This window comes from Struthio camelus, chromosome 1, assembly GCF_040807025.1.
Source record: "Struthio camelus isolate bStrCam1 chromosome 1, bStrCam1.hap1, whole genome shotgun sequence".
Taxonomy (NCBI): domain Eukaryota; kingdom Metazoa; phylum Chordata; class Aves; order Struthioniformes; family Struthionidae; genus Struthio; species Struthio camelus.
In genome coordinates, this window is record NC_090942.1 from 194,053,190 (window position 1) to 194,065,351 (window position 12,162).

Below are 12,162 nucleotides of genomic sequence, written 5' to 3' on the forward strand. Positions count from 1 at the left end.
GAGGAGATCAAACGTACTGCACAACAACATTCAGTAAGCATTTCTATAACCTTCTGTGGGATTTATTGGTACTTGGCTGTAGCTCTTGTACTCGACTAGTTGTGTTTTACCCTGTTTATTAGGAAAACAGAGAGTTCTGAAACACCCTGCACCTCTGTGGGGAGTTCCCATGTGCTGCAGGTAGAGCAGAGGAGGGGAAGCCTTTTCCAACCCAGATACCTCTTTCTGCAGCCTTTTCTCAGTATTGGCCTGCATTCAGACCAGATTAGGTACATCTTAAGTCTAAGATGGCAATGAGTGAGTGAGACCTCCTACTCTCTCAGACTGCCAGATCTTGGCCCCCATGTTGTTTGGAGAGAGAGAAAAAAAGCCTGTAACATTTACATTGGTGCTGAAGGCGATCATACCTTTACCCATACCCATACCTTTATGTATTGACACAGAGGGAAACAGGCTCTGTACTCTGGACAGAGGTGGCTTTACATTGCTCATCACTCTTGGGGAATCGGACTGTGTAGCAGATGTCTGACTAAGCCCTACTGACTTTAGCCCATGCTTGATGCTCTAGTAATCGGATGGGCTACGGGGCTGCTCAGTGAGCTATCAAACCACTAGTGCTGGCCCTTTGCTGCTGCAGCTGATTTCCAGCATGCAGTCGGACTGAATACCAGCCTGTAATGTTTACCCTGGCATATGCTTCCTCAGCCCTCTACTGAAGAACGAGGTTGAGCATGATCTGCTAGGAGGCAGTTGGCAAGAGCTTATTGCGCTCACACTTGTCTGCCTTCTGCCTAGATAAAAGTGTCCTTACTGCCCTGGATACTCATCAGCCACAACGTTGTTATTTTGTGTGCTGACTGATGCCTTCTTTAAGCAGATACTCCTAATCCATAGTTACAACCTTGTGCTAAAACTTTACTACTGTAAAATTGTATTAGTTCTTCACAAGGGCACACTCGTTCCTGAGACATAGGCGTAAATCTAGTTCCACATGGGTCAATGCTAATGCTTGGAAAGAAGGCAAGCCACACAGTCTTGCCAGGCCACAGGTTTTAGGAGCACGACTCACTGGAGTGCTGGCCCACTATGCACTGGTGTTCACTTTTGCAGTCATTGGGAAGTCTAGGAACAAACGTGAACAAAGTTTATTTGTTGACAGCGCAGAAGAACCAAAGCGACGAAATTTCACGCTGAATATCCACGTCTCAACAGTGTCTCCAGGACATGCTTGAGGCATGGAAATTAAACTTGCCTTACAGACCTTCTGAGCTAACCAGGACAGCAGGTGCAAAAGCACCAGCAACAACAACAAAGAATGAAATATATTATGAGCTTTTGCAAGACTTACACCCAAATCTCTGTTCAATTTCCTACTGTTTAAAAACAGATAAAAAGTGTTAAGTCCTACTCAGATGGGTTTATTTCACACTTTATGGATATATAATACAAATTACAATATGTATTGATCTAAAAGCAAATAAATGGAAAAGAACTACCAATTTAGAAGACCATTATTATAATTCAGAAAAAATAGGCTCATTCTACAGCATGAAAGTTAAATGACTTGTGTCAAGCTCATATTACTGTTCATTTTTAACTGTTACTAACAACTTCTTAGAAAAGAAATTTTCAGTATTCCATTTCTTTTAGTCATTTGTGTTACTTTCTTTTTCATTACACTCGGATGAGACAGTGAAATTAGTGTGTCTTATGTTTCCATCATTTTTCATCTTCTGTTTTCCTTTTAGTAACTCCAAGTTGTCTGTTAAGTTACAGAAGAACATACAAATGAATCATGACAGCATTTTACGAACTCCTAGGAATATCTGTGCTCATCTTAAATTTAGTAAAATCCACATAATCTAAATCTGGGGCAAAGTCTGGTTGGCAGCATCAGCTATGTCTGCGTTATCATGTAGTGGTGCACTATAGCGGTGGATCTGCAGGGTGAAGCTGTTAACAGTGACAGCCAGTGTCCACGTTGTCTTTGTTCTGGGGTGTTTACTTTGAAGTAGGTCTAGTCTGGATGCTCATCAGCAGTTGGACTGCATCATCTGCTTTGGTTTTATCCAAAAGGAATCCAGTTCACACGCTCCAGGACTGTCTGAGGCTGAAGGGTGGGAATGGAGGACAACAGGGAAGAGTTGTTTAAAAACATGCTCCTGATCTGAAGTAAAACCCTAATGAAGGCACCCCAGAGAAGGCCTGTTCCTCATCACCCTTTTGTTTCTTTTTTTATGCTCTCATACCTCAGACAATGACCACTGAAATCAAGATGAGAGAGATGTAACCCTTGAAGAGTACAGAGAGCTAAAAGAACATGCTTGATCATCTGAGGTCTGGAGAGTTTCTTATAAACACTCTCCAATGAAATCCTGAAAATTATGGAAGAAGAAAATTTTGATTATTCCATGACTGAGATCAGTATATTTTCCATTAGATTGTTGGTTAGCTGTGCTCAAACAGCTCATGACTTCAGCCTCAGTTGGTAGAAACAGGTCCAACTCCAGTTATCTCAATGCAGGTTTGTGACTAGCAGCAGCAGAGGGCTGGGTTATTGATTTCTACAATTCTTTTTTGCCCATAATTTCTTCTTTTCAAAGCAGCAGTTTTCAGCTGTCCTGACTGTTCTCACCATCTCCACTCTCCCTGTCAATAAAGAACGGAGCTCTGATTTTCATGGCTGTATATTTTAATGAGTACCACACCCCATGCCAGGTAGACCAAACAATGCCATTGTCGTGGGATCCATTGTAGCTTCCTGTTTTGTAATATCGTCCATTGAGGTTTACGGAATGGCACCTTGCAACAGTGAAAGAGAACGGAAAAAATTACATTTAAGGTGGAAAGACTTTACAGCAAGGTCAGTATTCACACAATGTACATTTAGAAATATCAAGGGTGGGATTCAGTCCATAGATGTATCTGTCTGTATTGAACTGGGTATCTAAAGTCCCGCTGCAGCCAATGGAGATCTGGTTAATACAGTCTGCAGAGCCCATAGAAATATGTGGCAGCTGTGACGGTCAGCTCAATCCATCTGCTGGCTCCCTTGATTTGTATTGACCGTGGACATGATTCAGTTGCCTGAACAGAGCTGCCTAGTGCCATTTGGTAGCCTCCAGCTCAAGAGATGGTACATACCTATTGACACCTAAGAACACAGCAATCTTTTCATCATATTGAAAGCCACTACTGATGTACGTTTTTGTACGTTTTTGTAGCTTCAAAGACTTCAATTTATACATGATGAGGGCCTGGCCTTAGCAAAGAAGAGGCTCATCCTGCACTAGAGCAGAGAGAAACTCCTGCACGCAGCATGTCCATACTCCCAGGGCTGGTGAACCTGACTCCATAACTGCTGATATACTAGACATGCCTTACCAGAAAAAGTACCAGCAGGAATAGTAAAGAGTAGCTCACCCCCTTGACACTCTCCACAACAGAGAAATATCCTTGGTGCACACTTCACTTTACAGTGGCTTCGATTGTTTTTGTTCTTGGGATATAATCCAAAGCACTTCAAGGAAATTTCAGTCAAGCTCTTCTCCATCCATGTCATTTCTCCCATGCTTTTATTCTCTTAAAGTGACCTCTTTCTTAAAGTGATTGTAACTTATCTGCTTTACTTCACAATGAAAGAAGCAGACTGCTTTCCTCTGAGGATCTCTTATGAACATCTCAGATCTGGCTGCGTGAGGTGGCATGTGCACATAGCAACCTGCCCTGAAAAACGCCAGTGGCTGTAAGGCAGGCAAGTTCTCTCAGCTGTACTGCCACCCACCCAATATACACTATACATCTTTCTGAGGGCTGGGTGAAATCAACTCTTTTCCATACCTGTTAAACCACCAACCGCACTTGTTCTCTAGCGCACAGTTGCCTGCCACGAATCGATCGTGATCCTTGTCAGATGTGGTGAACTGCATCCCTCTGTGAGAGGCTGACCACTGCTCTTCAAAACTGCTCCCACCAGACAGAGCGTCGCCAGCATTACCAGAATAGGTGCCAAACCATAACCTGTAATTGTCCTGCAAGAATGATGCATGAAACTTGTCTTTGATACCAGCTCTTTTTGCCCTCCCTCCCCTTTTTGAGATCAAATTTGCTCTGTGCATTGTATCCACTGCCAAGGTATGACGGTGTATGCCAAGGTATGATGGTGTTGAAGTCAAGGGTGACTTTTGGCCCTATGCTTAGTGATACTAGTGCAGATCACTATTGGATTTAAACTTCCAGAAGGGATTGCTAACTACTGCTGCTGCAGTACAAAGTACTTCAGGTTTTATTGTCTTTCATTCACCATTTGATACACTATACAATAAGCTGGAAGGCTCTTCCTGGCTCATCAAGAGCAAACGCTACTGGAGGAAACTGTGCCAAATAATTGCCTTCATAAAATGATCATGGTTCAGCTAAAACAAGTCCTCCTCCAAGAACTAGAAGCCATTTGAGTTTTAGCTAAATGGTCTGACCTGGTAGGAATACTTAGATGAATAGTTCCATTGTGCACAGCTAAGAAATTTAGGAGATATTTGATAAGAGTTTGAGAGTCATTTTTGTGAAGAGTTTTTTTTTTTCTGTCATCATATTTGACTTTTATTTATGAAAAAAATAGCAATAAGGCATTAAAATCAAATTGTGCTACCTTTTCATAAGAAATCTTGAATTTCAAACTGAACATAATGCATACATTTCTGGAGTGGTGATGAAGTTGGAGGTAGGCTTGGTCCATACAGTGGAACTCAAATCCTTGAGTAGCCAAGCTACTTATCATGGTGTGCAAAGAGGCAGTCCAGAAGAAAACAGCCCCTGCCTTGAGCAGGAAGCTGTTTAAAAGCTAGTAAACAATCATGGAAATACAGAGATGTGGCTGTCTTTTGGCTTTCTGTGCCTGTAGCACTCAGTATAGTGCTACAGATACCTCTCTTCAAGATAGCATCTTAGAACTATTCTTTCAAAGTGTTGATTAGAATTAACTGTTTTAAAGTAGAGTAGAGGGATTTTGTTATGCTGGTGGCTTTTTATTATGACAGCCTGAAACACTCAAATTATGAAGTAGGAGAACAGTGTTAAGTTTCCTTGTAGAGGTTGAAGGCCCTATCTCCTCCCTCAGGAAAGGCTGTTTAACCATGAGGCTGGAGGCAACGCATGTGGGACCCTCTGCACCCTACGGCAGAGGGCTGGCCTTTGTGCAGCAGGCAGTTTGTGGTTCATGAGCTAGCAAGAGAGTGCACGTGACTCTAACTTGGTGGTTTGGGCACTCCGGAGTTGTGAGAAAGGAGTTCCAGGCTTAGATCCCTGCTCCCAGGACTGTTCTCACCCATGGAGAGACATGGACTATCCGTTCCAGAAACAGTTGCGAGAATAAGGATGGGAATTCCAGAGCTCCCTGTGCTCAGCTGAGTGCCCTAATCACTACCTTAAAGTCAGGATCTTTTCCTCTCTCTCCTAGATGCTCAGAGGATCTTGCAGATATACCCTTTGTTTTAGGATTTCAGGGTGGCTTAGGCAACAGCTATTGCCTGAGGTAGTTTTGGGCGTGTGCAGAAACAGGACTATTGGTAGGCACCTATTAAGTAGGTGGGAAGAGCGGTAGGCTCTTCTGAAGTTAGGCAACAGCAAGTCTGCAGGCAGTGTGACATGGTCCCACCTCTCCTCAGCGTGAATCCCAGCAACCAAACCAGGAATCCCAGGGAACCAGAGCAGGTGAGCTTTGTAGAGCTTTAATTACAGCCCTGACACTAAAACCTGATGCTGCACAGAGCTGCACGATCACTGATAAAACAAGCAAATCACTGCTCTCCCCATTTCTTACCTGCTCATTCCTGAGCTGAAATTTTTCATAGATTGCGTAACGTCTTTCTCCATGCCAGTCCATCAGGTCAATCTTTAATGAGGTCTCTCCTAAAGATGAAGTGGTTAGATGAAGTATCTCATGCAAATTTGAAGAGAATCTGTGGAGAGAAAATACTCGTACCTCGAGCGAGCAGGTCATAGATGTGCTCGTTGCCTAGCCAATATTCATCATTCTTCCCCTGGAATTTTCCAAATCCCAGTTTGTAATCATCCCATTTCCTGCAGTGAGATACAAATATCAATTTCAGTATGTGAGTAGATTAGACAGCTTGTAGTACCCAGCTGTGGTAACAAGTAAATCTTCAGCTGTATCTCTAGACACTGTTTTCTAAAAGTATCTGATTCAGCGCAGCTGAGCTGATATTTGTCACTGTGCCTTAGAAGTAAATACAACTCACATCTTACTTTGCCTGTTAAACCTGTGCACACACATATATTGGGATCAATCTTTCAAACTGCCAGATGCAGTGCTTGCAGAATGAGGTCAGAAGCTAGGTGGAAAGAGAACGCGGTAGCTGTCATATAAATCTTCAGCACAGCGTATGATATTGTTCCTCACACAGTCAAATTCAAATTCATTCCTGGTTGGAAATTAATGTTGCAGTCCTCCTCATATTACAGTCTTGGATGTGACGCAGTAATTGAATAGAAGATGCAAACAAAAGCATCTGGAGGAAGTTAAAAGGAAAATATCTGGGTCTGCTTTGGGCTCCTGTTCCACCCGTGCTGAGAGCTGAACTACTGTAGCTAGGTAAGTACCACTCTATGGGCAAGCTACCTTAGAGCCGCTTGAGGTAGCTCTGCAATGGACTGTGCTCACTTCAGGAGGCTTGTAACTGCAACGTTAAACATGCCCTAAAAGCAGGCATGCTGTGTTAGTGAGTTAATTTGCATGGGCACGTTTCTTCTGTGATGCTACTAGTCACCTCCCTGGGCTTTAGCATAGAGAAAGGACAATCTTGAGCAATGGTTTGGCATCTTTTTGAATGGTCTGAATAAGGAAATAGATTTTGCAACATGCTGAACATGATTCTTGATACAAGAAAGAATAAGATGTTCAAAGGGTCCCAAAGGGTCCCGTACACAATTATTCAAAAGCAGAAAAGCCGTGGAAAAGGCATTATAAGCCCATTTTGAAAATGGGCTCATGCTACAAATACTTGTCCCTTCATTATTCTAATACCAAGAGTTATCATCATTATAGTCTTTCATACTTATCTTCTCAAATTTTAGGTTTTGACAGCCAGTGTGGGGAGAGCTGGAGGCCTCACTGAGAACCTTGCTGATAGGACACCAAGCCACCCACCTGTTGAAATTCTCCTTGCCGTGACTCCGCCGCTGAATTACAGTCCACCCTCCACCATCAGACATGTCGCAGTACACCAGGAAAGGCTCTTGGTCTGCTCTGGGCCTGATCCGGTAGTACCCATTTTGAGTCTTCTTCCTATTAAATACTGCGGAGCAATCTAAGCAGAACGGTGTTGGTTTGTTAAAGGAGGGGACATGCAAACAGGTACATTTCAGCCAACAAAAGAGATCACTGAGAGGCTATACAGGACAAGAACACTTGGCTGGTCAGTGTATAGCTCTGCAAGCCCAGCAAAGCCAAAGCAAGCAGTTCAGCACAGTACTAACAATGCAGCTTCCAGAGCTTTACTGCCATTCCCAAATCGTTGGGGAGATACGGGACAGATGCAGCACAGCCTGAGGCAGTGGCAAGTGAGGGCTGTAGGACTAGGGCAGACTCTGTCAGCAGGCACTGTACAGACTAAGAAGTGGCGGATGGGGTTAGATGGGTCCAACCGCTCTTCAGAGCTCAGTCTTGGGGAATTATGCAGATCCTACTGCCGTTGCAGAGCAGGTAATTTCCATGAGGAAGATAACCTGGGCTGAACCTGGGAATGGATGACGGCCTAAAATGCCTAAAGCAAGAGGCTAAGTTCCTGTGACAGGCTATATCAGGGTTGTATTCAGGAGGCTTTCAGAACCTCAGTGCTTCCCATTTTAAAATTAAGGCCTATGAATGATAAAATCTTGGCCATAGGTTAAATTAGTCCACATTACCAGCTATGGCAGTATTTTCAAAGTGATGCAGAGGAACAGAGCATGTTCACGTGTTGCTACACAGCACAAGTGACGGAGGAACAGAGAAACGGGGAGGCTGGATTCCTCCAAAGAGGTTCCAGGGTCTGCCGCACACCTAGGCACTCTGGGCTCCCTATAGTCAGTGGAGGGAAATGGGCACTTGGAGAGCCCAACCCATCTCTTCCTAAAGCAGATGTCTAAAGCAGGCCAAACAGATCACACCCTAGAGATGCCCGTTCCTCTCTGCACCGGGAGTCCCAGGTGACAAGTCCAGATTCAGATGCCTGTGTAGTATGTGGCTGGTAGCTGCCTAGAGCTGGACCAGCTAACTCTGGCCTCAAGGGACGTCTGTTAGTGCCAAGGCCACCAGTCTGCCCTTCTCCTTCTCATGCACCTGACTGCATTGGAAAACACAACCCACTTAACTATTTCAAAAGCTAAAAAACTTTTTTTGCAGTAGGAGCAGAAACAAAATACAGCTCTAAACAGGACACTGCAAGAAGAAATAAACATTTTGGCCAGCTGAAATTTCCTCATGTTCTACTGCAAAATGTACCTTGGTCATAGACTATCAAATTTCCACTGGTGGTGGGCAAAAGCACCTCATGCTGCATGCTCCTGTTGCCTGAGAATAGCTCACTCCTTGTTCTATGATAAGTATTCTCCAAGATGTCCTTCAGGTGTAGTTCATATAAATAAAGCAAATCCTGAAGCTGTTTTAACCTTTGTCTTAATTTGTTGTTATCTAGGAGGCAGATATCCTTTTCCTATGGAGGAGAAAAGAAGGTACAGTGGTTAAGAACAGAAAGACAGAGAAAGAATGAGCACATATTTTGCGTTGATCCTACCATGTCACACTGTGCATCGAGGCCATTCAGTGTCGGTTCCACTCTAAAAGACATGAATCTCGCAGCCTAGTCTGTTGAGTTAAACCCAGTGGAAAAGGATTTTTTGCAATGGTCTTGCTACTGATGTAGGCATCACAGAATATGACAAGATATGAAAAAAATGACTTTGGACAAGTAACATTCAACTCGACTCCCATTTAATGCAATCAAAGGGAGTGTTTGCAGACTATGAAACTGCTCAGGATAATAACAGGGGAAAAACCTGGCTCTTGCACTGCAGCCAGGCCAGATCAGTGAGGTTCCAGAAACCTGTTCGTGTCAAACTGGAAGATAAAAAAGCTGATGTTTGGTGCAGATCTGCTGAAAGCAGTGAGCCTACCAGAATCAGGGAAGTAACCTCAGACCAGCATTACCATAACCAAGACCAGAATCTGGTCCACATTGGCTGGGATCAATGTTTTCAGCAACACTCTAATCTGTGGCTGGTATTATTCCATCAAAAACATCAAGAAAATAGAGCAAAATCTCTTCCAGGGCAACCAAGCAAACCCTTACAGCAAGAACCACTTGCTATTTTTTAATTTTGAGTAAGCTGGCTTGAGTGATACCAGATCGGGACCAGCTCTAGACCTAAGCAAAATAAGCAGTTGCCTAAGACAGCAGATTGCCGCACGTGCTAAAACAACCGTGGCCCAGCTGCCTTTCCCTTCTCCTAGGCCTCCTTGTTTCCTTTGGGAGAGGAGGTCGTCCAGGCTGGCAGCATGCAGGGACCGGCTGCCAGCAGGCCCAAGCTCGCTATGCCCTCGCACGGGGAGCTGAGTGCTCCTTGCCGAGCCCTGCAGCTCCTGGGGATGGCCCAAGCGCAATGTGCTCTTCACAGCATGCGGGCTGCCGCAGCCTGTGCCTAACTCCTCTTCCCCTTTCCTGCTTTTTAAATTTCAGTGAATAAAAATAAGGCAATTTTCCTTGAGAAAATGGAGCAGGAGTACTATATATCTTCACCATAAAATCTCATTTTTTTCTTCAAAGGGCTTTTTTTATTGTTGTTTTTAATTCTTAGTAATGTCAGTCCAGCCAACTGCAGAGTTGCCCAGACCCTAATGCTGTGGAAGCCCTATACTCTCAGGATAGCAAGAATAACCTTCCTTCAGCTGCAGACAGACACCTTTTTGCTCTTCTCTTGTGGACTCAGGTGACTTTTGTGGGGAGGCACCTAGCCCTACACGAACAGAAATGCTAAGCTGCTGGCACGCTGCAGAGGGGTTAAACAGACTCTAGCCAAGGGATACGCACCGAAAACCTAGGTGCAGGCGAGCCTAAGCTGACCAGGAGAAGGAGCAGCAGCAACCAGGGCATCGTCATGCTCACCTGAAAAGAAATATTCACAGACTGCACTGGAAGTTTCTTTAGTGTTTCTCATAACTTAACCTCCCCCCTCACAATCACATTTAATTCCCCAGTAAACACTGCAGGGCTTGTTAAAGAGGTTGCTCGAAACGATAGGCAGCACAAAATAGGGGAAAAGACACATGTTAGAGAGGCTGAAGTATTGCAGTGCACTGACCCCGGGACCCGGGCTTGGGTCCAAACTCCTGCTTCCCGGGATAAGTAAACACCCGGCGTGACTCTCCAGCAGCCTCTGCCCTGCTCCTGAGGGCCCACGCACGTGGGAGGTTCCTTAGCAATAACGCCTCTGTGGAGCAGTCCTTGCCAAACTCGTTGGCCAAAATCACATCGCCCTTATTCAGTCTAAATTCACTGAAGCTAATAGAGATTTTGCTTCACGGGTCTGGGAGCGTAGGGATCGCCCCTCCATGCACTAGACTAAAGTCTGTCAACGTGGGAGCTGCAAAACTGCAAAGGAATTACCTCGGAGGCAGCGGGCAGAGGACACACGTGGCAGGCACCCTTGTGGCACACCAAGCTGTGGCACAGAGTGGGCACGGGATAGCTGTCGCCAGGATTTCAGGGGAACAGATCTCTGCTGCTGGTCCGCCCCAGTACGCAGACAGGGCTTTGGTCTGAGCCTCTCAGCGAGGAAAATGCTGAGCGACCGCCGCCGGGAACACGCAGCTGAATGCGAGTGAACAGCACAGATTGTTCACAGTGTGCCTGCACAGTACCTTTTTCTTTCTTTTTTTTTTTTTTCTTAAAAAACAAAAAGAAAATAAAAAGAATTCTGAAAAATATGATAAAACAGCTCCCCCACTTCACTTCTGGGAGTGCTGCAGAAACTTGGCAACCCAGATCTATGTCCTCAGTAGCTTGGTACGGCTCTATTAGCATCACCGCCATGGCTCAAAGCTATTGCTGCTTATAGAGTTGGCAAAGCTGACGTGATACTGGAGCTGTCTGACAAGCGGGGCAGGCCAGGGCCCAAAGCAAACAGAGAAAAGAACTGTCCGATGGAATTAATTAATAAAAGATGTTGCGCAGGTGTGCACTCTAGCCCATGACAGCTTTCAGATTATAGAGGAAAAGAGTTCAGAACTATTGTATAGGCCCCCCTCATTTATACAGCCCTGCAGCTGTGCCTGGGGCACGCTGAGATCAGAATCAGGCCTAATGCAGAGGAGTGTGGATGGAGGCAAAAAGCTAACAGGAAGGATGGATTTGAGCAATAGCTCCTGAAAAACAGATAGTGAAGACTGGAGGGGAAAAAAGCAACTTCATCTGTACCTTTATCAACACACATTAAATGCACATACCTGTAACTCGCCTTTCCTTCAGACTTCCTCCTGATAAGATTATCTCCCTTAAAAGTCAACTGCAAAAGAAAGTGATAATAAACCTGGCTGCATTTTTAGAGGATGATTAGATTTTCCCTTCCAGATGGCCCACATTAAGGACTCAGATGAAGAACATTTCACTGCACTAGGCAGTTCCACAGAAAATACACTTGCAATTTCTTGCATGGAAGAGTTACCCAATCCTGATTTATCTGCTGTTACCCAAAATTCATCCTGCTGTTTCGGAGTAAAAATAAGCGACGGTTACATTTCTATCAGTGGTGCTCTCTAAAGGAGAGGGACTCTGCTGGTTGCACTCCATTACCCACCTTAATTTGACTGTGAAGCTCAACCACGACTGACTTGTTAAAGTGTTTGTATGAATCACTGAGGCTAATGCTCCCCGTGGGAGTTTTATCTCACATTTAGTACAGCCAGGATCATTTCAGTAAGTTCTGCAAGGAGGAACGAACGCAGCTTTTGCGCTCAGTGTTTATTTTGCTGTTTCATCTGGTTTATACGTAAAAGTACGGCAAATCAGCTGTAACGCCAAAAGAGCTGAAAATCTGAACCGAGAAGTGAAAAGGAGTGTATTCAGCAGAGCTTGCTATTAAACTGAAACCTCCGAAGGTTTGCCGTTG

The 12,162-nt window shown here is 44.6% G+C and overlaps 1 protein-coding gene across 4 annotated transcripts; it reads right to left on the reverse strand.

Annotated features, from left to right (window-relative positions):
- Positions 1-1,398: 1,398 nt before the first annotated feature.
- Positions 1,399-11,869, reverse strand: LOC104146515 (fibrinogen-like protein 1). Of its 4 annotated transcripts, XM_068929941.1 has the most exons (9): positions 11,851-11,869; positions 11,501-11,559; positions 10,086-10,160; positions 8,501-8,711; positions 7,166-7,325; positions 5,981-6,078; positions 5,819-5,907; positions 3,841-4,031; positions 1,399-2,802 (listed from the first exon to the last, which is right to left on the reverse strand). In XM_068929941.1, the coding sequence occupies exons 3-9, from the start codon at positions 10,152-10,154 to the stop codon at positions 2,613-2,615; spliced, it is 1,008 nt and encodes a 335-aa protein (XP_068786042.1). In that variant the 5' UTR covers positions 10,155-10,160; positions 11,501-11,559; positions 11,851-11,869; the 3' UTR covers positions 1,399-2,612. The 4 variants fall into 4 exon arrangements, with proteins under 4 accessions (XP_068786042.1, XP_068786043.1, XP_009676869.1 ...); XM_068929942.1 differs by lacking the exon at positions 11,851-11,869 and having other exon boundaries at positions 11,501-11,619; XM_009678574.2 differs by lacking the exons at positions 11,501-11,559; positions 11,851-11,869 and adding an exon at positions 10,662-10,940.
- Positions 11,870-12,162: the final 293 nt, after the last annotated feature.

Bases quoted from the DNA above. Each gene is read 5' to 3' on its own strand.
- LOC104146515 (XM_068929941.1), bottom strand. From the start codon at position 10,154: ATGACGATGCCCTGGTTGCTGCTGCTCCTTCTCCTGGTCAGCTTAGGC. The intron at 8,712-10,085 runs GTGCGTATCCCT...TCTCCTCCATAG, and splicing joins CGCCTGCACCTAGGTTTTCG to GAAAAGGATATCTGCCTCCT. The intron at 5,908-5,980 runs GTACGAGTATTT...CTTCATCTTTAG, and splicing joins CTATGACCTGCTCGCTCGAG to GAGAGACCTCATTAAAGATT.